This window comes from Phocoena sinus, chromosome 12, assembly GCF_008692025.1.
Source record: "Phocoena sinus isolate mPhoSin1 chromosome 12, mPhoSin1.pri, whole genome shotgun sequence".
NCBI classification, from domain to species: domain Eukaryota; kingdom Metazoa; phylum Chordata; class Mammalia; order Artiodactyla; family Phocoenidae; genus Phocoena; species Phocoena sinus.
Genome location: NC_045774.1, coordinates 30,514,273 through 30,541,774, shown reverse-complemented (window position 1 = coordinate 30,541,774; position 27,502 = coordinate 30,514,273). Strand labels below are relative to the sequence as shown.

The 27,502-nt window shown below is 41.8% G+C and overlaps 1 protein-coding gene and 1 non-coding gene across 2 annotated transcripts in view; both read right to left on the bottom strand.

The window, feature by feature from the left end:
* The window catches only part of MOXD1 (monooxygenase DBH like 1), an 80,808-nt gene extending 67,341 nt beyond the window's left edge, over nt 1–13,467 (bottom strand). The window contains 1 exon segment of the mRNA XM_032651896.1: nt 13,150–13,467. Coding sequence (XP_032507787.1) covers nt 13,150–13,413 — 264 coding nt within the window. The 5' untranslated portion in view covers nt 13,414–13,467.
* Nucleotides 13,468–20,272: 6,805 nt separating this feature from the next.
* On the bottom strand, nt 20,273–20,437 carry LOC116763820. Its single transcript, XR_004352635.1, has one exon. It is a non-coding gene; the product is annotated as a U1 spliceosomal RNA (small nuclear RNA).
* Between the last annotated feature and the right edge of the window lie 7,065 nt (nt 20,438–27,502).

Sequence of the window (27,502 nt, the reverse complement as noted above, 5' to 3'; positions counted from 1 at the left end):
TTGATGTAAACGTAGAGTTTATAGGCTAATATTGCATATTTGTGTTCAACAAGCACATCTTTTGAGCTTAAGAAGAACTAATATTTAGACCTTTTTCATATGAATTCCAATTAAGTCCAATTTTACACATTTTGTACATACACAATTAATCTTTAAACCAAGCATTTAACTTTATTTGTATTCTCAGTGAGTTTTTAACTTTTAGTTTCCTTCCGTTATTTTAATATACCACTATCCTTTTTTTTACAACTTTATTGGAGTATAATTGCTTTACAATGGTGTGTTAGTTTCTGCATTATAACAAAGTGAATCAGTTATACATATACATATGTTCCCATATCTCTTCCCTCTTGCGTCTCCCTCCCTCCCACCCTCCCTATCCCACCCCTCCAGGTGGTCACAAAGAACGGAGCTGATCTCCCTGTGTTATGCGGCTGCTTCCCACTAGCTATCTACCTTATGTTTGTTAGTGTATATATGTCCATGCCTCTCTCTCGCCCTGTCACAGCTCACCCTTCCCCCTCCCCATATATCACTATCTTTTGAGTCCTTATTCTGTGGACTAATGTAGGCAGTCTGTTATCAACATGTTGTGACATCCTAAGAGACCTGCCAATTACTTTAGAATCATTCAGACACACCATTGATTTATTACCACAACTACAGGTTGGTTCAGCAAATCAAATGCAAAAGCAAATGCAGTCTTGTGAGTATAACTTGTGTTTATTGAAACCATGCTGACCTCTAGTCACAAACCAATTGCTTAGGGCCAAGCATTCACAAACCAGTTGCTTAAAGTTTGTCCTTGAATTTCCTCAAAAATTACTATCGGGCTTCCCTGGTGACGCAGTGGTTGAGAGTCCGCCTGCCGATGCAGGGGACACGGGTTCATGTCCCGGTCCGGATAGATCCCACATGCTGCGAAGCGGCTGGGCCCGTGAGCCATGGCCGTTGAGCCTGCGCGTCCAGAGCCTGTGCTCCGCAACGGGAGAGGCCACAACAGTGAGAGGCCCGTGTACCACAAAAAAAAAAATTACTATGAATCTCCCCCATCTACTCCTTCAGTAGATATTTTCCCCCAAGTTGAAAATCTCGGACGTTTCTCTCCATGTAATCATCTGACAATTCTGATATTTCACTGAGCGACTCATTATAATACCTTGTACTTATTGAGTACTTGTAACGTGCCACATACTCTGCTAAGAGCTTTACACGCCTATTTCATTTAATCCTCACAAAAGCCCCATGCGTTAGATGTAATTCCCTTCTTCATAAAGGGAACTGTCACTTTAGAGACGTTAAGGAGTTTGCCAAGGGCCACACAAGGAGTAAGTAGCGAGCAGTGCTGGGATTCAGAGCAGGGCTTCCTGCTTTTAGCTGCTCAGCAGGTATTTCTTGAGGACCCGCCAGGCACATGGACTCTTTCCTGGTCCCTCAGGAAGACTGTGGCAGCACTGACACACTCATCGACCTGTAAATGTTGCATCCCCACCCTAATAAAACACTAATCATCCACCACTCCTGCTTCTTTTCCTCCTTCTCCCTACTGCAACTATAGCTTTAGGGCATTTCACTTATTAGCAACCTTGGAAAATGAAGGAGGGAAGGAAAAGAATATCTATTTACGTAACTAGAAAGACACTTCAGAATTTTTCCAAATACAAAGGGAGTCCATTTTGTCACTGGTAATTCTAAAAAAAGATTTTAGAGCAGAACACGCCTCTTGAACAGGCTGAGAAATTATCTAAGACTTTCATTTATTAATATTCCTTTAATGCCCTGTGGCCATATATAACTTATGAATTTTAGACTCTGTGTGGGCAGATATTCCTGTTGCTTAGAAATACAGCTGCTAGTACCGACTGACAAAAGGTGTGTAGGAATGGTAGAGGGCTATGAGGAGGAGGAAGATTTCTGGCTCAGCATGTTTTAAAATACACCACTACCCACAGTTCTCCCATTGCTGCTCTCGTTGCAGCATGTACTTTCGAGAAAATACTTAGAAGTATCACCAAATCTGTTGAACATTTCAGAAGTGTTTCAATTTTAGAAAAACCCACTTTATTTTTCTACTTTACAAAATAATCTTAAATATCTAAGCGTATGTTTGCCCTTGCTTCAAACATCAAGTGGTCACTCTGAATTGCTTTGTCCAGAATCCTGCTATGCGTCCCCATGCCCGGTGCCTGGAATCTTCCAAGCTTCTGTAGGTGGACCACACAGGAGTCACCCGATTCTGATTGAAGAGCCTAACCACATAAGGTCAGTAGTTCCCGAACTTGTCTGCACATTTCAGAATTGCCTTCACAGAGTCAATTAAGAAACTTTAAGATATATTAATGCCTGTGTCCACCACCCCCAGAGATTGTGATTTAATGGGTATTAAGGAGGGATGGGGGTTGCCTGGACGGTGAAAGTTTTAAAAGATGCCCTGGTGATTCTAATGCGCAAATTTGGGAATTTCTGATGAAGGAAGTATCTTTCCCAGTTCTCAGTCTTCCATTAGCTCTGCCTGCTCACCACTGGATTCCAATCCACCGTAGCACAGATCCACCTTGGCCCTGCCCAAAGGGATCTGGATGTCCAAAGTACCAGAGGCCTTGCTTCTACATGGTTTCATCTACCAAGAACTTCCTTGTATGAGTGGGTTTCTGTGCATGAAGTTTGCAGGGGGAAAATGGTAGCAATTTAGTTGTAGCTAAGAAACTGAGACTTCCAAGTTTTAGTCTAAAAATTGCCTGAAAGATGGAAGTCTTCCCCAGATGCATGTGGTTTTGTTGCTGTAGCTTCTCAAAGTCCTTTAGCTCTCTCATATTATTGAAGATGAGAAAGAACACAGAGTATAAGAGAAAAACATTCATACCTGGTATTAAGAAAGAAACTCCTATAAAATCACTGAGTCTGGGCTTCCCTGGTGACGCAGTGGTTGAGAGACCGCCTGCCGATGCAGGGGACACGGGTTCGTGCCCCGGTCCGGGAAGATCCCACATGCCGCGGAGCGGCTGGGCCCGTGAGCCATGGCTGCTGAGTCTGCGCGTCCGGAGCCTGTGCTCCGCAACGGGAGAGGCCACGGCAGTGAGAGGCCTGCGTACCGCAAAAAAAATTAAAATAAAATAAAATCACCGAGTCTCTAGATCAAAGCCTGAAAGACTCTAGTTGAGCTTACTAAACATCTGTGTAACAATGCCACAGAAATAGAAAAGAGAGCTCATACGGTTCAGACACATTAATTGTATTTCCTCCAGGTAGGCAGTCTCCTATATTCAAGGTCTACTGAGTCCTTTGATGCCCGTGCCAGATAATCTTCTTCATAGTATATGATATTTTGAATTGTAAACATTATGGTTAATCTTGAAAGACAACCTTGAAACTTGGGATATTCGTTTTCCTTCGTGTTTTGATTCTAAGCATCCCAGTCTAAAACAGCCACACTGCTGTTCCTTATCACATCACCCTATTTTAATTCTCTGCACAGCAGCTACCACTTTCTGATATTGTTGTTGCTGGTTTATTTGTTTATCCCCCATCAAAATGTGAGCCCCCTGATACCACTGATTTCCTCCCACTAAATGCTATATCCCCAGCATCTAGAACTGTTCAATAAACCTTCCATAAATATTGGTCAAGTGAATGAATGACATTCTAACATTCTCTGCCTATCGGTGAGTACTTTACTAAAACAGTCATATGCAAGTCCCAAATGATTCTCATGCTGTGTGGCCTGGAGCCTCAGGTTTATACATCTACAAAATGGGAGAAATAAGATATTGAACTTATAGGGCTATTGTGAGAATTACATGAGATAACACACTTTAAGGACTTATCATAATGTATGGCATATATTAAGAACTCCACGAGGGACTTCCCTGGTGGTCCAGTGGTAAAGAATCCGCCTTCCAGTGCAGGGGGCAAGGGTTCCATCCCTGGTCAGGGAAGTAATATCCCACACGCTGCGGGCCAACTAAGCCCGTGCACCTCAACTAGAGCCCACATGCCACCAACTACAGAGCCCACGCGCCCTGGAGCCTGTGCGCCACAACTAGAGAAGAGAAAACCCGCACGTCACAACTAGAGAGAAGCCCGCTACCACAACGAAAGATCCCACACACCTCAACGAAGACCCCGCATGCCGCAACTAAGACCCTACACAGCCAAAAAACAACCCAAGAACTCCATGAATGAAAAATCACATCATAGAAATGTATATCTATGACATTCATAGTACAACAAAAGTAGTGAGAGAGATACTATGATTTTATCACTTTTTAAAAATGCATTTTATTAACATGTTTTTTCACTAATGAGGAAGAAAACTGTTAATATGTTTTTATGTAAGCTACCAGTTGCTTGTAGGAGAAGAAAGACCACCAAACCAGGACTGAGAGGAAATGAATCCAGGCTACTGATCTGTATGGCCTCCAACAAGTCGTTTAATAGGTACCTAAGGCCTAGTTTCTTAACCGTAAAATTGGGGCGGGGGTGGTTTAGGAAATTTAAGGGGAATCAACTGAACTATGAGCTCTTACGAGCAGCAAGTAAATACCCAAACATCAACGTTTAACTTGTAAAAGCAAGCATTGTTTAAAGATTTTCTCATAATTTTGGCTACATTAGATGACTACAAAAGACCTCAGTAGTAAATTAAATTTGGTCTATACATTATTTGCACAGCACTCATATATAATCCCATTTTTACAGTTAACAAAAAGTGATATATTTGAAGTTATTTTTATTTTTGTAGAATTCTCTGCTTATGTGTGTGCTGTATGTTGTCCTAATGTGAAGCTTTTTTTTCCCAGTCTATTTTAAAATTTAACAAGTTAAAAAGACATAGATTGGGAAGAGGTTTCCTGGAGAAATATTCTGTGTTTAGAAGTTCTGTACTAGTGGCCACTGGGCCGCGGTTGCGGCTGAAGGCTTGCCGCCAGGGATGGGCTCCAAGGCCAAGAAGTGGGCGGTGCTGCCCACCCGCCCGGCGCCCCCCACGGTGGAGCAGATCCTGGAAGACGTGCGGGGGGCGCCCGCCGAGGACCTAGTCTTCACCGCCGTGGCCCTGGAAGAGTAAATGGTCAGCGGGAGCAGAAGGGAGAGAACCTGCAGGAACCCAAACACACGCAGCCCTTCCCCCTCGTTCAGCAACCGGATCGTCCTCGGGACCCGGGACCGATGAGGCAGTTTTGCTGAAGAGCATGCCAGTGGGGACCCGGCAGGGGAAGGGGCTTAGCAACACAAACCTACAAACTTCCAAAGCGAACCTGTACGTGTGTGCACAGCAGCACAGAAGGTGGAAACAGCCTGAGTGTCCATCACCAGATGATGGAGAAACACACCGTGTCCCTCCACACACGGGGACGTCCCTCAGCCACGAAAAGGGTGAAGCCCTGACCCTCGCTACCACATGGATGGACCCTGAGAACACGATGCTCAGCGAGAGAAGCCAGACACAGAGTGTGTGATTCCATTGATGGGAAACGTCCAGAACTGGCAGATCCACAGACACAGAGCATGGGTTCGTGGTTGCCTGGGGCTGGGGAGGGGGATGGGCGGCTGAGTGGTTAATGGGGACAGAGTTTCAGTTTGGGAAGATACGATTAAAAATGGTTAAGACAGTAAATTTTATGTTACATATAATTTACCACAGTTTAAAAAAAAAATGTTTAGGGAATTCCCTGGCGGTCCAGTGGTTAGGACTCGGTGCTTTCACTGCTGAGGGCCCGGGTTCAATCCCTGATTGGGGAACTAAGATCCCATAAGCTCTGCAGCATGGCCAGAAAAAAATTAAAATAAAATTTAAAAATGTTTAAATATGTAATTATAAGTTGGAGTGGGGAGCTTCCAAAGCCTTTTTGCTTCTTAATCTGGAAACTCCACTCCCGGGAACCCACACAAAGGAAAAAAATAACAATAGGGGAAAAAGAGGTTGAACTGAACTGTGCGTGGGGCACTTTCACTGGATGAACCACTCGACTCATGACACATCCCTTGCCTGACTGACAGACACCAGTGACATGCCAGCATCTCCATCTCGGGACCCCTGTACAATCTGAACATTTTTTTGAGGACCCCAAAGAGTTCACTTGGGTTACAGCTCAATATTTATCATACTGCCACCAACAACAAAACAAACATCCCAATCAAAAAATGGGCAGAAGACCTAAATAGACATTTCTCCAAAGAAGACATACAGATGGCCAACAGGCACGTGAAAAGATGCTCAACGTCACTAATTCCTAGAGAAATGCAAATCAAAACTACAATGAGCTACCACCTCACACCCGTCAGGATGGCCATCGTTAAAACGTCTACAAATAACAAATGCTGGAGAGGGTGTGGAGAAAAGGGAACCCTTCTACACTGTTGGTGGGGATGTAAGTTGGTGCAGCCATTATGGAGAACAGTACGGAGGATCCTTATACAACTAAAAATAGAACTACCATATGATCCAGCAATCCCACTCCTGAGCATATACCCGGACAAAACTATAACTTGAAAAGATACATGCGCCCCTGTGTTCATAGCAGCACCATTTACAATAGCCAAGACATGGAAGCAACCTAAATATCCACTGACAGATGAATGGATAAAGAAAATGTGGTATATATAGATACAATGGAATATTACTCGGCCTTAAAAATGAATGAAATAATGCCATCTGCAGCAACATGGATGAACCCAGAGATTATCATACTAAGTAAAGTAAGTCAGACAAAGACAAATACCATATGATACCACTTTTATGTGGCATCTAAAATATGACACAAATGAACTTACCTACAAAACAGAAACAGACTCATGGACACAGAGAACAGACTTATGGTTGCCAAGGTGGGGGGGGGTTGCGGGGAGGGATGGAGTGGGAGGCTGGGGTCAGCAGGTGTAAACCATTATAGACAGGATGGATAAACAACAAGGTCCTACTGTAGAGCACAGGGAACCATATTCAATATTCTGTGATAAACCATAATGGAAAAGAATATAAAAAAGAATGTATATATAACTGCATCCCTTTACACCTGAAACTAACAATATTGTAAATCAACTATTTGTTTATTTGTTCAATAAACAAAAAATATTTACCACACAAAAAAAGTTCTGTACTAATTATTTTTTTAAAGTTACAATAAGCAGCATTGTGAGGCATCCATAGACAGAGGTGTTTTTTTGTTTGTTTTTTGTTTTTACATATGGATCAAACATTTCCAGAAACATGATATATAATGAATTCATTCCTTTTGCCAGCAACTTTATTTTAATAAGGCTCTATTACAAATGATGAATTAATAAACCACCGTTCACTTTCTTTGAAGTGGATTCTTGCCTCTCCTTCCAAGAATCCAGAAATAGGCTGTTGGTTGCCTGAAGTCTTAAACCTTGATGGTCAATTCAGGTGCACGGTTCTCTTCGCTCTTACTCTGCCCTTTCCTCAGGCTGGCGCTATGAAATCATCTGCTCTTCCAGGGAGAACCACACAGCTGAAGAGTATCCTGGTGTGTTCCTGTTCCAGCTTACATTGGTGCATGTGTACTTATTACTAATGCACAAAGCATGAAGCTTGGAGAGGTCCCTTCATCATCTGGAAATTGATGGTGGGGGGGGTGGGGAGAGGACATAATTTGAAGATTTATAAATATCTCTTAACAAAGCCCCAGCTGAGCTGTGTCAGGGTTGCACACTCTCTTCGCCTTTCCCTTACAGCTTTTCAATTTGCTTTCCAAACATTTCTTTGTTGCCGTTGGCCCCGGTGCACTTAAAAGAAGCACATCGTTAACCACAAAGAATGCTCACTGTTTTCTGTGATTTCAAATCACAGCATAATTTCCGAGCATTTCCTCAGGGAGAAGCCCTGCAGCAATTACCCCGCTGCTGAAGACTTCCTTCTCATCACAGAAAAGTTTCAGTCCTAGCGACGGCCAACCAGCAAGGCTGTAGCAAATGATGACATAGGTTTCAGCCTCCATTCCCCAGCGATTTACACCCCCAAAGGAAGAGTGAATCCATTTTTGTGCAAATTCAACAGGCACATCTGACAATGCTGCCCTCTTCTCCAACTCACACAAGCTAGGCATTCATCAACCCGGATTACTTCCCCCAAATGGGGACTCACAGTTGCTAAGTGGCTTGGGTCGGGGTGGGATCACTCTGTGTCAAAAAGGGGCAAAGTACAAGGAAAGGACATGAATCTGAGTGCATCAGGGAAGTGAGAGTTGAGTTAATTCATTGAGACAAAGCCGAGGCAAGAGGAAAGACCGCTTCCCACCCCCACCCCTGGCTGTTCTGTGAAACGCACCGTCTCAAAACTGACCTCAGCAGCATCCGAGGGGTAACGTGTCCCCAAGTGTAACCCGATCCAGAGCAACTTACCCAACAGGGCACACTGGGACGGGCTTTACTTCACAACCGCGTTTCTCTCTTTTCTTTACCATTTTGATGGTACCTGGTTATACACCATTTGAAGAAATACCTCCAGACGGGGTCGGAGGGTTACAAAACGGGCAGGGCAAATTTCCACAATACCTCATCTCTGGGTGTGGTTTTAAGGATGTCCAAGCCAGTATACTGCCTTGAGGCAAGGAAATCAAAATCTGATTTTTCACTCCACAACTCTACAAGCAAATGTCGCGCTGCCCTCCAGAGACAGTCTCATTGGGTCCAGCCCTGAATTAGTGATGGGCAACCACTGAAAAATGTGGGTTTGTGGAGGTTTAGAACTCTTTTTCTGGGGGGAGGGGTGGAAGGAATGGGGACTGGGAGGCTAACTGTTCACTAACTTCTTGTGAGTAACGTGGGTGCGTGTGTGTGTGTGTGTGTGTGTGTGTGTGTGTGTGTGTGTGAGAAGGGGGGGGGTAAGGAAAGAGGTGAAAAAGTAAGCACTTGCCTCCCAAACCGAGCAGTGTCAAGAGAGGGTGACTACATGGTGACAGGTACTCAGAAGCGGTGGTGGAATGGAACTGGCAAGTTGGTGACGATGGGTGTGGTTGCATGGATTTTCCGAAGATGGCCACACTAATATCTTCCCCTCCCGTGTGACCTCCTCCCAGCGTGATGTTGAGGTGGCGTCTACATTCTCTCTTCAATCCAGTGGGGCTGTGACTACAGCAGAAGACACAGTCCGTGATTCCACAGCTAAATTATAAAGGGCCATCCAGTTTCCACCTGGGCCTCTCAAGATGTTCACTCTTGGGACCCAGCCACTCTGCTGGGAGGAAGCCAGGCAGCTACATGGAAAGGCCACGTTCCCGACACAGTACCAGCGGAGGTCCAGCCAATAGTCAGACAAACCAGTGAGAGAGCCTCCAGGTGACTCAAGCACTCACCTTGGGGCTGACACCACGTGGAGCAAAGAAGACCTGTCACCACCAAGTCCTGCTCAGATTGCAGCTTTGTGAGCCAAATAAGCCACTGCGGTACGGGGTGCTTCGTTACACAATGACAGACAACCAAAAGAAGGGGCAAGGTCCCCGCTGACACTGGACGTTTCTTGACACAGAATAAATCTGGCCTGAAGAGAAATGGGACTTGCCTCTCTGTCTTTTCTGGATTTTCATAATTTGGGTTGATTCTTTATTAACTTTAGCTTCTTTTCCTCTTGGTCCCAGATGAAGCTGTCCGTGGGATATATCTCAACTGAAATTGTGTATGTATGTGCGCACTACAGGGTGCTTTGTACAACTCTGAATTGTGGCTGCTATTTACTAATCAGAAGGTTTTACTTACACACACACACAAATTAAAAATCTTTCTTCTCTTGGGACTTCCCTGGTGGTGCAGGGGTTAAGAATCTGCCTGCCAATGCAGGGGACACAGGTTCGAGCCGTGGTCCGGGAAGATCCCACGTGCCGCGGAGCAGCTAAGCCCGTGCGCCACAACTACTGAGCCTGCGCTCTAGAGCCCGTGAGCCACAACAACTGAGCCTGCATGCTACAACTACTGAAGCCCGCGCGCCTAGAGCCCGTGTTCCGCAACAAGAGAAGCCACCGCAATAAGAAGCCTGCGCACCTCAAGGAAGAGCAGCCCCCGCTCACCGCAACTAGAGAAAGTCCACGGGCAGCAATGAAGACCGCAGCCAAGAATAAATAAGTTAAATAAATACATTTTTAAAAAAAGTTTCTTCTCTCAAAAAAACAAAAACAAACGGAAGATCTGGCAAGACTCGATGTGCATTTCTACATAACAGTAATTCACATGCAAAAACTCGGGTTTCTTCTCTCCCCTCTACTCTGCTGCATTACAATCCTGCCTGTTCCACTCAAGACTTGCCACTCTTTTACATTTGCTGCTTGACCTCGACATGAATTTGGGTTTATGACATCTGTTTCAACGACAATTCTCTGCCTGGCTGGTTAGGATTTATTCTTATATAATTATCCAGGAGTTAATATTCTACTGAAAAGAAGAGTTTAAGGTCATCAGTTTAATAATAAACTGAGTTTAATAATCATTATTAAAAGTCATAATAAAAGAATAAAAAATATGTAAAGGTCAAGTTTTTTTTAATTAAATAAGAAAGGATGAAATAAAATATATGGAAAATAGCCACAAGGGGAGGTGACTAGGATGTCAACTTAGGTTGTTATCATACACTCAGATGCCATCCTACATTGTGCCCCAGAAGCCAATGCTTTTTGTTGTATTGTTTCATGCAAAATTTGTTCTTTTTTTTTTTTTTTTTTTTTTTTTGGGGTACGCGGGCCTCTCACTGTTGTGGCCTCCCCCGTTGCAGAGCACAGGCTCCGGACGCGCAGGCTCAGCGGCCATGGCTCACGGGCCCAGCCGCTCTGCGGCATGCGGGATCTTCCCGGACCGGGGCACGAACCCGTGTCCCCTGCATCGGCAGGCGGACTCTCAACCACTGCGCCACCAGGGAAGCCCCAAAATTTGTTCTTATTGGGAGTAAAATTACACAAAATTCAGTCTACTAGTGGAATCACATACACAATGTTTAACAACCCTATTTACCTTTTTGGTACAGTTGCTGAGGATACCCTTATCACACCATTGCATGAAGAATCTCAAATCAATAGTTTCTAGGGGGAAGATACAATTTCAAGAGTTGGGAAATGGAATCACCCACCCTGGATGATCCAGCTGGAACTGATACATTTCTTTTTATTTTTAGTGTCTGGGGTCTTTCATTTTATTAAAGAAGTTTTTAATAAATTTTCTTTCTCAACTGATAAGCATAATTTTTATTGTATATTATATGTCCTAAAATGAATGGGATGCTTAAAAACATGGAATAGTAAAGGATGTCAGTCAACTAAGAAAATGGTGATCCTTTATACATGAAAATAAAGATTTCATTTCCTTAGGAATAAAAACAGAGGGGAAAGTCCTACTTCGTGCTCATTAAATATATTGGGAAAGGATCCATTTCCAAGACTTATTTCATAGTGATATGTGTTCAGTAATCACTTTAAGAAAAGTTCTATGTTTCAAAACCCATCTAAAGTGCACTTAATTAATTCTTATGTGATCTTTATGAAGAACCACCAGCAGTGTGAAAATACTGTAGTTTAACAAACCCTGTGTTTGTGGTGTGCCCATTATGGCATGTTGAAACAGAATTCTACTCTTAGTCTTTCATTTGATATCAAATTGGATGGGCTTTCTAGAACTGCTACTCTTCTGGGGAAATCAATATCGACTTATCTTTTAGAGTATACATGCTCTGTTTTATGATACCACTATAGTAAGACTTGCGCCCTTCAACAAAACTTGCAAGGATAGTTAAGGGGCATTTGACTCTCCCCACCCTAAAAAAACAAACAGACAAACGAACAAAAAGATGTGGCTCAACAGGTGTTTAAATAAGGTATTGTCTACTTCATATCAGAAGAGAGCTAAGTTATTCAGCTAGTGAGGCCAGTGTTTGGGGTCAAATTCTTGGTTTACAAATTTAATGTCTGAGATGCTCCAGCAGGAGAAAATTTATACATCAATGACTTCAACAAAGTGTAATCCTCATATAACTTTACTTTCTTGGAGTTGTCCTTATTTTGGGGAAGAAAGGACTAATTTATGAAAATATAGACAACAGAATGGTTTTAAAGTTTTTATTGCTGTCATTTTTTTAAATTTCTAGCCGGAGTTAAAAGGCCAATGCCAAAATTAGCGTTAAAAATCAATTGCAGAATGTTGTGGAAATCAAACTTAGAAGTCAGAAATAAAATTATTGAGAAATGCTCTTTGAAATCCATCGTGCACATCGATTTTAACATCATCAAAGCCTTAACACAATGCCAGAGCAACTAGTTTTCATCTGCATCAAGAGACTTTCGGCAATGGTCAGCATTTTTGGATGAACTTTGATAAGCAACACTATATTTACCACGATGTTATGTCGTCGTGGAGAAGTGTCCAAATGTCGGTCAAGATCGAACAAAGATGTCCAGAAAACCTACCTACCTAATCATTCTGGTCATCTCATAATTTAAAAAAAATTTTTTTCCTATTCATAAAAACATCTGTGAACAGGCAACGACTCTACTCGGGCTCCTTCAAAGCAAAACTGTAGCTGTCGAATTGATTTTGTTTGCTATTAAAGTAAGTGAAAAGTTTTGCCACTTAATAGGGGGTTTTGCCTGGGTACTCCAGGTTTTGTAGGTTTTGCGGCTTCCTAAACGTCTCTCAGAATAGCAAGCTCCTAGCGATTCTTGGGGACCTTTCATTCATCTCTCGGGTAAGGTGGCTGACCCAGCCCGCGAGCCAGGAGGCTTCAGAATAGCCGAGATGTGGGAAGTTCTGAGATCCCCGACCCTCGATAGCAAGACAGCAAATGCTACAGCTCTCTGGTCCCTTCAACCCTGAGAGCTGTCTCGTTAGGCCCCCAAAGCCGGGGTCCCTCTCCTTTCCTGTGAGGGATGAAGGGGGGGTGCGTGGCAGGTGTGTACCTGGGGGATGTATTAAATGGGGCGCTGGGGACAGGAAAGTGCTCAGAGACGAAAAGCTGCCTGGGGTCACCGTGCTCAGCGTGAAACCTGGGCGCCGGAGGCTACAGAAGCGGACGGAGAAGGCAAACGGGTGCCGGGCAGGGGCGGCGGGGCGGCGGGGCGCGACGGCTTCCAGTCTCGGCCGGAGGGAAAGCCGGGTGGTCCGGGGTCGGGACCGGCCGGGGCGCGGCGGGGCGGCTCCGAGAGGGGACGCGCTTACCTGGAGGTAGGGCCGCCCGCGGAGCACGCCGCCCACGACGATGTCGGCCGCGGCCATGGTCCCGGTGGGCGAGAAGCCGAAGCCCACGTAGCCGGCGGTGCGCACCTCGAGGCGGAAGGCTAGCCGGCCGCCCCGCGGGCCCCAGCTCAGCCAGTACTTGCCCTCCGAGTCGAGGAGGGTGCGGTGCGGCAAGGGGCGGCCCGAGCCCCCCGCCGCCGCGCCGGGCAGCAGGCCGCACAGTAGGAGCAGCGGCCAGCGGCACATCCTCGGGCGCGTCCCGCCTGGCGGCACCTGGGCTCCCGCCGCCTGGAACGCGGTGGGCGCACGCGGAGCGGCGGCCGAGAGCCGGCGGCTGGGCACCGCCCCCCGTCCCGCCCGCCGGGAGGGGCCGGACCGTCCCGCTCTCCCTCCCAGGCCCGGGCGGCCCGCCAGCCCGTCGGCCCGGGTCCCGCCGATTCCAGCGGCGTCCCGCCCTTGCCGCCCATCCATCTGCCACCCCGCGCCCCTGCTTTGGTCCCCGAGGTGGGATTCAGTGGGGAGCGGAGCGACGGACGTCCTGGAAGGAGAAAGGAGGAGGTGGAAGCCGAGACAAGGGGGTCGGGGGCAGAGGGAAAAGGAGCGGGGAGGGTGAGCACGTCTTGGGGACCAGGGGGTGGGGATCCCAGGGGAAAGAATAAGGAATTGCCGAGAGAGGGTAAATTTAGCTTAACCGAGGAGGGGAGGACCCGAGTAATCAAAGGGATAATACTGGGTTTGCTGGAGGGCAAGTAAGAGAAAGTCCCGTCCAGGGTTAACCGCTTAATATTTCGGTATTCGCTGCTGTCGATTTTCCGAAACCATTGTACACAGCGATACCTCTACCCCGCTGGGAACACGGTTCACCTCGTCCAGCGCATCTCTCTCACCCTTTCATCGAGTCTGGGGAGATCTGGTTCCTGACGTCAGGAGTCAGCACCTTCAGGCTTGCCTCCTTCTGCCTGGTTTTTGTTTGATTTGGTTTGGTCTTGAGGGGACAAAATTCTGCCAAACCACTCTGCCATCAGCAAATAGGTCAGGGTTGAAGCATCATTTGGGAGTTAGATTTTAATTTGATATCCTCGTTTCCTGCTCTTTCAAGTTCTGGCCATAGTCATGTTTATCAAAAAGTGTTTTTGTCTCTACCTTTGACCACATCACTCCTGTCTTCAGAATGCTAATTACTCCGTGTGGCAACTGCAAATTACCTTCTTTATTTATTCATTTATTTATATTCTGTCATGTTTCAAAAAAGTTCTAAGGTGGCTTATAAAATACAAATAATACAAAATTTAAAAATAAGATATCAGATTTAAAAAATATGGGTAAGAAGAATACTACAAATATGTACTATTTACTTTGGATTCGGAGGCTCCACACAAGCTGCTTATATTAATTCTCTCTCTTCGAGTCATGTTTCAGCCTGTTTTTTCCTGCTCCTATTTTCTCTTGCCATTCCTTTCCCCATAACTTTTCCAGAGTTGCCACCATGCATCAAAACTGTGCTCTCCCAAAGATTCGGGCATATCTGACTAATTCTGGAAAGCAACCTTCCACCGGATCTGTTTACCAGGGAGTTCAGGGAGTTGCTTGAGAAGGGACTCATCCCAAGCAGAGAGGGGACTGAAGTCTACAGGTTTAGTCAATGACAACAGACCACCATCAGAGTAGAGCAATGTTGAAACCTTGGGATAAGACAAGAAATAAAAGAGCCTGTGAAGCCTTTAAAGAACTGAGGCATTGAGAGTATGAACTACCAGCTGCCACAGGGCTCCCTGGGCAGACATCAACTTCAGCAAACTAAGAATCGCATCCTTAGAACTGCATTTATACAAGCACAGGGGCATGGCTACTGCTGTTGCTCTGGCCAGGAAGAGAAAGGGAATGTGGAGAGAGAGGAACAAAATGGTGGACATGGAGGCCAAGAAGAGTGGGTCTTGGTACCATGTGAGGCACAGGCATTTCAGGGGAGTTATATTACTGCAGCGTGTTCAAAGGCAAACTTCCTGTTTTGTGACCCCACTTTTATCCCTAGCATAGAGGAGCCTGGAATACATGGTTACATCTGCTTCCTGGGGTTTGTTATATAAATCCCAAATTCACATCTGGAATCTGACCCCTGTTTACTGTTCTAGCTTTACCTTCCATCACTGCCATGTCACTCACCCACTTCCAACCGGACACATAAAAGCTGCCTCTAGAATCCTCAAAAGAGAGCCCTGCTGTTTCCCATCACTGTGCCTTTTCAGATTGCTCACACTCTGCCACACTTGCCTTTTCTTCCCTCCATTCTTCGAAGTATTTTCTGAACCTTCTTCCCACATGTCCATCAGATTGCATTGACCCCTCCACAGTGGTACCCATGCCCATGGAATGTTCTGTCCAGACCTCATGATGGCACCCCTAACATTTCAGTGTCCGTCCATATGCTTGTTTTCCTCCAGGAGCCTTTTAAGTCAGGAACAGATTCTGGTTCCTTGTTCTAGCACATTGCCTAGAATATGGATGAACATGCAATAGTGCTTAATAAATACTTGTAGGAAGAATAAACAGATGCATTTTCAGATCCTCCCGGAAGCATCCTCTTAACAAAGATGGGCTGTGGAGGGAAAGCTTGGCCCCCAGATATGATTGAATGTTCTGCTCTGCCCTGGTATTGAGGCAAAAATAGAAAAGGAGACCATATATGAATACACAAAAGAGAAAGTCTTAAATGGTCTTTATTCTTTCATAAAGTCAGAATGTTGAGGGTGAAGTTACTGCCCTTTGCTTGTCTGTAACTGACATTGCATCCAAAACACCCTGAGTGCTTAAGAACTATTTTTTTTTGTTTGTTTGGTTTTTTTTTTTTTTTTTGTGGTACGCGGGCCTCTCACTGTTGTGGCCTCCTCCGCCGCGTACGGACGCGCAGGCCCAGTGGCCATGGCCCACGGGCCCAGCCGCTCCGTGGCATATGGGATCCTCCCGGAGTGGGGCACGAACCAGTGTCCCCTGCATCGGCAGGCGGACTCTCAACCACTGCACCACCAGGGAAGCCCCTTAAGAACTATTAAAACTAATTTAATCGTGTTGAGATTAGGTCAACAAACAGAACACCATTAGCATAATTCATCCTCAAGAGACCCATTCTGCCTTGGCTTGAATTACCCCAGTAAATGAAGACAAAAGAGACAATTTTATCTAAGTGTGCTTTATAAGCTGCCTGAGCTCCCTAGATCAATACCATCTCCCCGCTCAGTTGCATAAAGTCACAGTTTCCCAGCTGGGAAATTAATTACTGTACAACTGCTCGTCTTAAATCTGTAAGGAAAGCAGGAAGAAATCACAGGTCCATTAAAAACTCAGGGTACAGAGCCGAGAAGAGAATGAAATCAGTGGCAAGAGCTTTCAAATTTACTTTCTTAACTATTGTTTTTGTAAAAATGATAGTTGCTCCTTATTTAAAGCAAAAGGTCAGGAAATGCAAAAAATATGAATAAGAAAGTAAACTGAAAAAATCACCTGAAATCCCACCATCCAAAAATAACACTTGTATGAATTCCGAGAACATCATTCCAGAACCTAGTGCCATTAAAACCTTGAAGGAAGAGCCTGTTGAATAAGAATTTGCAAAGAAACAGGCGAATTACTTTTGTAAAACTCCTCTTGAAATAAACAGGGTGACTCTAAACCTGGTGGTTACAATCACATTTTTTAGGTTTCTTCTCTACACATGTATCTAAAAAAGAAACAAAATACAAAACTAGAGATTCAGTGAGGTCCTTCTTGAGTTCAGAACATTCAACCAAATTACTCATTCTTTAAAAATGAATCATTTTTTCACACTTTTCAATCAGGAATTCTAAATGTGATGTGTATTTTGAATCCTTACCCATTCTGATACACAGCTTGCCATCAGCCAGCGTGTCTGCATCCATGCTGGGCTTCCTTACCTTGGAACCCTCGCTGCTGTGGAAGGTTTATTTATATTTCCACGTTTGTCAACTGCAAGGGCGGAGGAGGATGGAAAAAAAGAAAGCTCAAGAGACCCTAACAAGCCAATGCAAAGTCCTTGGTATGAACCAGGATTATCTGAAATAGGTTATTTCTTACTTAAGTATGGGAGTATAATTTCCCGTCTACTTGTACCTGAGGTGCAACAATAAAACTAAATATTTATAAAGTTCCTGTCTTCTAGGGAGCTCAAAGAAAAATATTTATATAAGTTATCTCAGCAGTTCTCCAGCATTCAAAGAGGGAAGCTGAAGCATTTCTCATTTCATCTGTTAACTAAGCCTCTTGTGTGGATAGGCTTAGTTAGTAGACGAAAGTTGGCCACTGGTTCAAGTTAATACTGTGAGTCAGTGGCAGAAAAAGCCAAAAATAGAACTTTGGTTTCTTTCTTTTTTTTTTTTTTTTTTTTTTTACTACATACTTTCCTTAGCTCTCACCTCATATCCACTAAAACAAAAAAAGTAATTTTTAAAGCTACCAGGTCATCATCATGAAACTTTCAGCTGGGCTGTTATTTTTCACACGAGCCAGATGCCGTGATCCGCTATTAGCCCAATATTATACTCCTTATTTTAATAATGGATGATACCAATGATGATGGTGGCACGGACGAAGAAGTGCATTTATTTTTATTATTAAAAAACTGAAATGGGCTTAACTGAGTTCTTGAGGTTACTTTGAAAATATGTGCTAGTTGGCCTTGAAAATCCCTCCATATGAAGATAACAACAAGCAAACCACTTTCTCTGTGCAAAACCTGCACTTCGGTGTTATCTATAAACCACGCTCTGTAATCAAACTGTTTCAACTAGAAAAAGTAATAAAATTTTCTTAGAGGAAAAAAATAATAACACTGTTTTTTTTTTTTTATCACTAGTGACCATCTGTTAGAATTTCCATTTACAAGTAACTATGATGTGTATCAATACCGTGGTAGGGAAGAAATTGATTTATACCAGCACTCAGCCTATAGCATTGTAAAGCCTTTTTAAAACGTTGTTTGGGCGTTGATGAGAGCAATAGACCCAGGAATTGTGCTCTTTATCAGAGTGATCTTTAGATGAAGAAAAATAACCATGTTCTCTAAATTTAGTTTCTATGGCAGTGAAGCAACTGAAGCTGTCAGTGATTATGGGAGGAGAAGTGAGGGGTGATAAAATGTGCTGAGTTAGTCCTAGGAATATCCTAGGACTTGCCTTGAAAGGAACCTCAAGGACCCTGCAGTCCATACTCTCATCTTGCAGCCAAAGCTAGCAAGTCCTAGAGAGAAGTGAATTGTTATTCAAAGTTACATTTTTAAAAATAGATACAAGCAGGAAAGGTGGTTGCCTGACAAAATTAACAATGTTTGGCTCTTCCCACATCCTGGTCTTAACAGTTACTCTTTTGGATGTCTCATGCCCACCACTGGTATTGGTTTACCAAATTTTAACTTCTGTGAACATGCTGGGAGAAAGAAGTCATTGTGAGTACAGTAATATTCTCCTTAGATATTACCCTTCTGGTTGTACAGTAGATTTGGTATTTTAAATGCTTGTGCTTCTATGGGTTTATGCTTCTATAACCATCAATTTCAAGAAAAGTCTACGTACTTAGTCGAAATGAGCAACCAGCATCAAGTTCAAAAACTGAATATGAATGAGATGATTCAGTACTACTTGATTCCAAAACTCCATATGAGGTTTTTGGAAAAAATTAAAGAAATCTATACTAGAATGAAAAAACATAAAGACTAGAAATATAAAAATGTAATTATTAAAAAACATATTGGGGGACTTCCCTGGTGGTCCAGTGGTAAAGAATCCACCTTCCAATGCAGGGGACTCGGGTTCCATCCCTGGTAGGGGAACTAAGATCCCAAGCCCCGCACCACAACTACTGAGCTCACGTGCCCTGGAGCCCGCAAGCCACAGCTAAAGAGAAGCCTGGGTGCCACCGCAACGAAAGATCCTGCATGCCTCAATGAGGACCCCGCGTGCTGCAAATAAGACCCAAAGCAGCCTAAAACACAATAAATAAAAAAATAATGAAAGTCATTACAATCATTACTAAGCATAATAAATAATGAAAAGAGGTTCCCTTAAATGCAAAACTGGAATAATTAGCAATTATTTTTCCATGTGGAAACTGGCAAATATAAGACATAGTCTGGGAATGAGTGTTAAACTAGGTTTTGAAGCTCTCTAATCAATTCTTGAATAAAAAAGGAAAAATGTGTGTGTTTATTTCCTATGCTGCAAGATTTTATTTCTTTTCATTTTTAAATCTAAGCTCTAGTCTCAGTTCTTTGGAAATTTCCACATTTAAGTATCCAAATTAGAAGTTAAAGAAATTAAAGATTAATTAACTTAGAAATTAAAGATTAATCGACTTAGCCTTACATAAACACAATTTGGTCTTCAAAAGGCAGCTTTTTTTTTCTTTAGGTAATTAAACAAATAAAACAAATAATCAGGTTGACTGTCACTGTTAATTGACTAGATAACTGCTGGTCAATCACCTCACTTACAGCAGAGTTTGCCCAAAAAGAGTTTATCAAAACCCCAGGCCATTACAAAATTAGCCTTAGGAGTAAAACCATTAATAATAATGAGAACACAGGAGCATGACCAGAGGGTAATTTCTAGGGAGCCCTACACTTGAGGTGAATTTCCCTGTATTCACGACCTCTTCATCTCTACTCTTCACCTTCCCATGTGTTTATGGAAGTTAATATTTGGTAAAACTAATGCCAACAGTGAGCTTGAGACACCAAAAGAATAAAGAATAACTGTTAAAATGAGGATATGGGGAGAGCCAAGTATTGATAGCCTTAGAAGTAAAATCATAATAATGATAACGATCATCACAATAATACCAATACGTTTATTAAAGTGACGCAGGCGTGTTACATGAATGTCACATTTAATCTTTAGAGTAACTTTATGAAGTCAGTGTTTTTTTTCTCCCTATTTGAAGGAAACTGGGGGAAAAACGTTTTTCAACCTCTATAAAAGCAAAGACAACAGGACCTTCTCTCAACTGTAAAGGAAGAAATTTCTTATAATATTAAATATTTATTAATAACCATAAACTGTTACATGTCTTAGAAACTTCTTTACACCTCTTTGTTTTTCTGGGGAAACCATAAACACAGTCCCCCAAATGCTACAAATTATGCAGTCAAGTTTCCCACACTTGGGGAAATCGCATGGGTCAACACATCCAAAGGGCAATGGATAAACCTCCCCCTGGGAAAACTACCTTCGAGATCATGGTACCTCCCCTGCCAGGTATGTATTTTTTTTACATCTCTTATCAAACAACTCTACTGGTAGTACTTTTATTGAATATAAATAAAATAAACAAAAACCCACAGGAAATCAATTTCCTACAAATTTTTGGAGCTTTTCTTGACACAAGTTTCTAAAACTGTATGTGGTTACTGAATTCCTTGAGGAGTGTCTATATACTAAGATTGGTTCAATGGCAATGGAACATATAAAAATTTAATGTTAAAAAGTCACGGTGAGGGTGAAAAGGGGAAGTGAAATTCTGAATGAAATTGAAGAAAGTAAGTCATCTTTTTAAAATAGTATTTCTCTTTTATACTCTCTCCTCTCTCTCTCTCCACACGTACACTCAGACACAACTTAAAGTCGCTCAGTTAATCTTGTTAGGCAGAATGGTAATTGTCAATCCATTTTTTCCTCCACTTTTCAGATGTTAGGAGAGGAAAACTAAACATGTTGAAAATTTAAACTTCATGTGATATAAAATGAGAGTTGGTGTCTTGTAAGGAATAACTTAGAAAAAAATGAGTAATCTGCTCTCTTCCTCAAGTATATAATCAGTGTTTAGAATTCACAGCAGCAAAAAGTTATAGAGAAAATTGCCATGATCACATTTTGTTTTTCAAATTGTAGGTTAATTCTATGACCCCTAGTGACATTAGGGAGTGAAGGCTTTTAGGTAATTTAGACCATGATACAAACTAACCAGTTAGTGGGTGTAAAATAGTTTGAAAATCTAATTTTAAAAAGAAAATTTATTTTCTTTTTAAAGAAGAACTGACAAATAATGTTTTATTATTGCTACTTATACTGTAGGACTGTTAAGTCAGGGGAAAAAAACCTAAGGGAGTTTTTAAAAAATCATGATTTGGGATATAAACCAGAGAAATCAAAGTGTCATTTCTATACCTCCAATATTGTTAAAAATCTTTTTTGACTAGCATAACCAATGTTTTAATTTGAAAATATTTTTAAAATATACCTTTGTAAGGTAGGTTTATTTGTGTGAAGAATATTTAGGAGGCCTAAATATTCCCGGAAAGGGGTTTAACCTGACCTGTGGGATCAATTTGATCCGCCTCCTACAGAGAAGAGGCCAAATATCATCCAGACAGACCATCTCCTGCTCTATTCTTCCTTCCTCTTCCTCTTTTTTTTTTTTTAAGTTTTTTTTTTTGATGTGGACCATTTTTAAAGTTTTTATTGAATTTGTCACAATACTGCTTCTGTTTTATGTTTTGGTTTTTTGGCCGTGAGGCATGTGGGATCTTAACTCCCCGACCAGGGATCGAACCCGCACCCCCTGCATTGGAAGGCAAAGTCTTAACCACTGGACCACCAGGGAAGTTCCCATTCCTCTTTAAAAATGATGTTTTAATTCAGTCTTGCAGATATTCCTGTAACAATATATTCCCCAAGGAAATAATAAGTACTCCCAAGTAAAGAACATTAATTTTAATTCTTTGATTCACTGTGAACAACAGCAAACACCATGTGATAAAATGCATGTTATCTGAGGGGTGCAAAGTTAGGCAAACTGTTAAACTATACGGTAGCCACTACTTAAAGCATATTTATTGCCAATTCTGAATTACCTTTTATATGAAGGAATTACCTGAAAAGTGTTTGTCTAAGGTGGTGTGAATGCTGTATGTTTCTTTGGTGGCCAAGAATGCAAAAAGATTAGAAAAAGCAACAGACCGAATCCCACTGAGTGAGTCAGAAGAGTGAGAAATGTGTAAAAAAGGACAAGGGGGACAAGGGGCATACCAGAGTCCTGCCAACATCAGTCTCATGGCTTCAGCCCACATGATCGCCACCTCTGTTGGATCACCCATTTTAAGGTAACTCTCCATCAATTAGAGCCATTTCCCCGACTTTGCTAGTTGGCGGTATTTCACAACAGAGCTTCTAAACCAGGAGAGCCGAAGCTTGGAATGTTCCAACAGAAAACAGAAACTTAACTAGATGATCCAAGACAGCTCTGCCCAGCTAACATGAGCTGGTGCAAAGAGATGATTGTAGGAGTTGAGTTTATTTAAAGACCCGGCCTGAAAAGGAAAGTTAAAGATTAAGACAAAATTTAAGGTATATATGATATATGACATCAGACTTGTGAAGAGTCTTCTATGAAGTTTTGGTTAGAAGAAAGATTTCCATCTATAGGAGAAATTTTAGGTTGGGGAGCACCAGAAAAATCAGAACATTTAAGAATATTGTGATTTAAAAAAAAAAAAAAAGAACCTAACATGCTGCGGAGCGGCTAGGCCCGTGAGCCATGGCTGCTGAGCCTGCGCATCCGGAGCCTGTGCTCTGCAACGGGAGAGGCCACAACAGTGAGAGGCCCGCGTACCGCAAAAAAAAAAAAAAAAAAAAAGAATATTGTGATTTTTACGGAAGGAGCATTTTAAAATTAAGAAATGCTACTCAAATATTTAATAGAGAGAAATGTTCACAGCATACATTCTCTAATGGAGAAGTTTGTTTTTTTTTTACTCAGCCTTTTGTCAATAGCCACTAGAATTTACAAGTTTCTGGATTTTTACCAATGGTTAAAAATTATCAGAGCAGCTGGTGTTCATGAGAACTTCTAAACAAGCACACATAAAGTTTTCACATGTATTGTGAAACAAAACCTTTCTAAGAAATCATCATGGTTACACAACCCTATGAAAGAATATGTCCTTAGTTTGTTGGGATTAATCCCTTTAAATATATTTTTTTATTTGAAATTTGTGAATTTTTTATTTAGATTGCATTCCAGGATGTTATTTTATTCATTTATTCATTATACTTTTGAGAACCTATTGTGTGCCTATACTTCTAGATGCTGGAGATATTGCTGAAAAAGCCCCATTTAAAAAAAAAAAATCCATTCCCTCATGGAGCTTGCATTTTAGTGATTTAAGTAACTCAGGGAGCATTAGAAGAAGAATCAAATTACAGTTAGTCAAAAACCTGACAAGATTTCCTCTTTTGAGCTGGATACAGCACACATTTTTCTTTAATATAAAACCATTTTTGAAATATTGTCACTTTCTTATTTTGAGCTCCAACAACAGAAAGAACAAAATGAGGGCCTCCATTCTGAATAAATAGTGTTGAAATGTTTTGCTCCATGTGGTAAGAATTATCGGAACATGGAGAGTAACTAAAACAAAGCAAAAATTGGGGGGAAGAGTATTTATATAAGAGAGAACTGCATCAAGATACTCTTAGTGGAGCCAAGACACAAAGTTTAAACCACCGTAAAGAAATAATGCATCCAGGCTCTAAAGAAACAAATGGAGATGTGCCATTCTGAGCAGGACTAGAGCAGAGAGAGGGTGAAATGCCAATGCATTTCATTATGTGATGCTCCAAAGCAGAGCTGTTTCAACTCATCAAATTAATTTATTAGGAAGCAAATTCAGTCAACCAAATGAATGTTTAGGTATGACATTTTGAATCATTAACTGTGTGATGTAAATATTTTTATCTCCTCCTGTCTTATATTTCCTCAAACTGCTTGACACACAATCACTCTTTGGATCCCACTCTTTCAGCTCACTTCTGAAGTCTTATTTCCTCTATGTCCTGACATCACCCTCTAGACTTCTGCCCCTGCAACACACACGCACACACACACGCGCAATTAAAATAATCTCCAATTTCGTCATATATTTCATAACTACATGTTTAAGAATATCTGTATGCCGTGGGAGAGCTGTATTTGCCCAGAAAACATACATCTTTCTAATATCTATCTAATCAATTTATGCAAAAGTTAAAACTGTTATTGAATCTACATTTGAAAATACAATTTTTAGGCACAGTAGAAATTGAAATCTTCCTTTTGATACCCATATTCTCCCTAGCCAGTTATTGTGAATCTTCTGAATACTCTGAAAAGTATGATGAAATAATCTCTTTATTCCCCTACAAAGCTTGTCTACTTAGAAAATTGAAACGTTTGATTTAAAGCAGATTCAGATTTGAATGCACTATTTCAGTGTTTTCAAGTACAGGTACACTTGGCTTCACAGCATATAGAAGATTACCTTGGAAGCATTTTCAAATGGCATGTACTCTAAATGTATGGTACTGAATTAAATAAACCCAGCTTGTGATGTAGTGATGAAAGTGACTAATCATTGTCATTTATGATTCTTTTTCACTCTGTCCTTCCTCCTTCTCCACACCTTTTGTCTCCCCCTCTCTCTCTCCCTTCCTTTCTTCCTTCCTTGTTTAATTTCTACAAGCAGAACACACCCGTAGGTAACAAGGTATGGTTTCAGTATTTTAGAAAAAGAGGAGCATAGACTTTGGAGCAGAGGACCACCTGGAGCTAAATCTCAGCCCTGCCACTTGCCAGCTGTGCAACCTTAAGGAAGTTAGTTAACTTCTCTGTGCCTCATTTTTTATCCTTTATAAAATGTGGATAAAATTAAAGTTATCTCATAAGATTGTTAGGATTAAATGAGCTCATACTTATAAATTCCTTAAAGCTTGGCACTAGGAGGTCTTATTTAAGTACATGTTAAATAAAATAAATAAGCCTAAAGACAAAACTGCTCTTCACTTAGAAGTAACTTCTCTAGAAGAAAACTATGGAAAGTTAGTCAAGCCACCCAGTTTTTGTTTACCTCCTCCATCGCACCAACCTTGCCCAACAAATATATTCTATTTCAAGCAACTGAAATTGATTCCTTCTTGTCCATTTAATTCACATTTGTAAATAAAAACTCCAGAAGTTATTGTTTTCACTCCACTGGTCATTAATATAAGGCAGGATTCCTTCTGAAATTAAATGACTTTAGAGCAGCAGAGGGGAAAGAGAGAAAAGTATAGCAAAACTGACTAACAGTGAAATATAGGAGTGCAGAAGAAAACATTTAAAAAAGCCTATAATTAAAAGCATGCAAAGAGTCCTGTTGCCCTTGGCTGACTCCAAAAACACGGTTCCAAGAGAAGTGGTCTGCTCTTAACCATAAATACAGAGGTGAAGAGCTCCAGGGCAAATCACATCAAAGGCAAAGGGAATGAGCTGGTGCGAAGGGGCCCCACCCAACCTCCCAGGACGGGCTGGGTTTAACGTCGTCCAGCAGACTAACCAAACCAGCAGCTTTGACCGTTAAGTGCAAATTTTCACCAACTCTGGCAGATAAGCCTCTAAGCGGAGTTACCGGCAGTTACTCTTGAAGATCAAGGAGCACACTGAAATTAGACCTTGCATTCCCTTGTCTCTTGAGTGGTGACTGCTTGGGACCCTTGAGTTTGACTGGGATGAATAAAGCCCCTCTCAGACTTGCAGACTCCCCCTGAGGCTTTTGACATCACCCCACAAGCACTCGCTTTCTATGAGCTGTGTCATGTTGCCCTCTGACCTGATGGAAAGATCTAGTGCCTGAAAGTGTTCTGAGATAGCTATTCATTTGTAGGAAAGTTAAAATACAAATCTGTGGGCCTAGGAAATCGTTTTGAACCAGTCATTAATTCTGGAAATTTTAAATGTGAGTTTTGGGGGTTATATTTTTATTGTTCCTTAATTCCCAATTTACTAAATCACTATTCAAATCTATGCTAAAAAAAAAAAAAGGACAATGTGTAGCAAGAAACAAGCCAGAAGTATTTTTTTTATTTACATTTACCAAGAAAGGGAAAGCAATTTCCTTTGAGGTCAGGAGAAATCTAATTTCTCTGTGTCGTGGAGAAAGCTGGTTCCATAGGTTCTGCTGACAATACAGTGCCTGGCATTCTTGGGATCAATCCCCTTAGCTATAATCAACCACCAGCTTTATTCTGAATGTACCTATTTCAGAGCAGAAAATCCTTCTAATTAATTTAAATTATGAAAACTTTCTGGCACAAAAAGACATAAAGAATAATATAACACATTTAAGTAAAGATGGTTAACTGAACACTTGATTTGCCTGGCCTCTCTCTCTCCTGAAATGCACTAACATGGTTTTTCAAAGCCTTAAACGTACAAAGAAAAAGAGAAAAGAACAGCATACTTTTGGAAACCATAAAGCATATGGATCGATGGTAACCAACTTAGCAAATCTGAGAAAACTAAATCTTAACCTGGCAATAGAGAAAGTCTATTTCTCTATTGAAAGGAGAAAAGTGACTTAAATCCAAGCATCTCCAAATGACCAAGCACAGTGAATTCCATATACCTCTGAAAGTGAAGGTGATGGGCTGGGGAGTACAGTGAAAATAGCAAGATTCTGAAAATTTAGGAAGTAGTTGGATAAAAAAATCCCCTCTCTTCTACTCACCTGCATCAATGACCCTCATCTGTTGCAGCCCCAAACTGAAGGCTTATCCTCCAGAAAGGGTAACAGAGCAACTCGAATCGGGGAAGGAGGTGAGGGGACCAGGCAGCACTGAGGGCAACAGCCCTGGAAGAGAAGAGGGGGAATACATAAAGTACAGACTGTCAGATTACAGTTTTGTCTCCACTAGCTTCTAGAACCCTGAGAGCTGACTTAAACTCACCAGACAGAAGATCATTCACTGGAGAATCTACTCAGCCTAAGGATGTGGATGTTGATGTTGGGCGCTTCCCAATAAAACTGCCGAGTCAGGTCACCCCACAGTATACATGTCCCACTAGACCCTAGAACTTCCCATTCACTCCCCAACTTTCAGTATGAATGAACTGCAAAAGATCACAAGGTATTTGAGGAAATTCTCTACTGTTCTAAAATGAAAGTCAGAGAGGGAGAAAAAAAGAAAACAAATCATCAAAAAAATGCAACTTGAGGAAATGGAAGCTATCCTCAGAAAACAAAATAAAATAAAAATTTGTCTTTAATATCCTCAGAGAGCTAAGAAATAATATAGCATCTGTGAAAACTGGCAAGATGCCATAAGAAACAATCAGATAATAAAAGGAAGCTGAGAGATTAAGAATAAAATACAGTAAATGAAAAGCTCAAAAGAAGGCATAGAGAATAATGTTAAAAAAAAAACCCAAAACAAAAAACAACAAAAAACACACAAGAAAGCAAAGCAAAAAAAAGAGAGATGAAAATAAGATGCAAAATAACTATTTTTAATAACACCAAATTAGCAAAGAAGCTTCT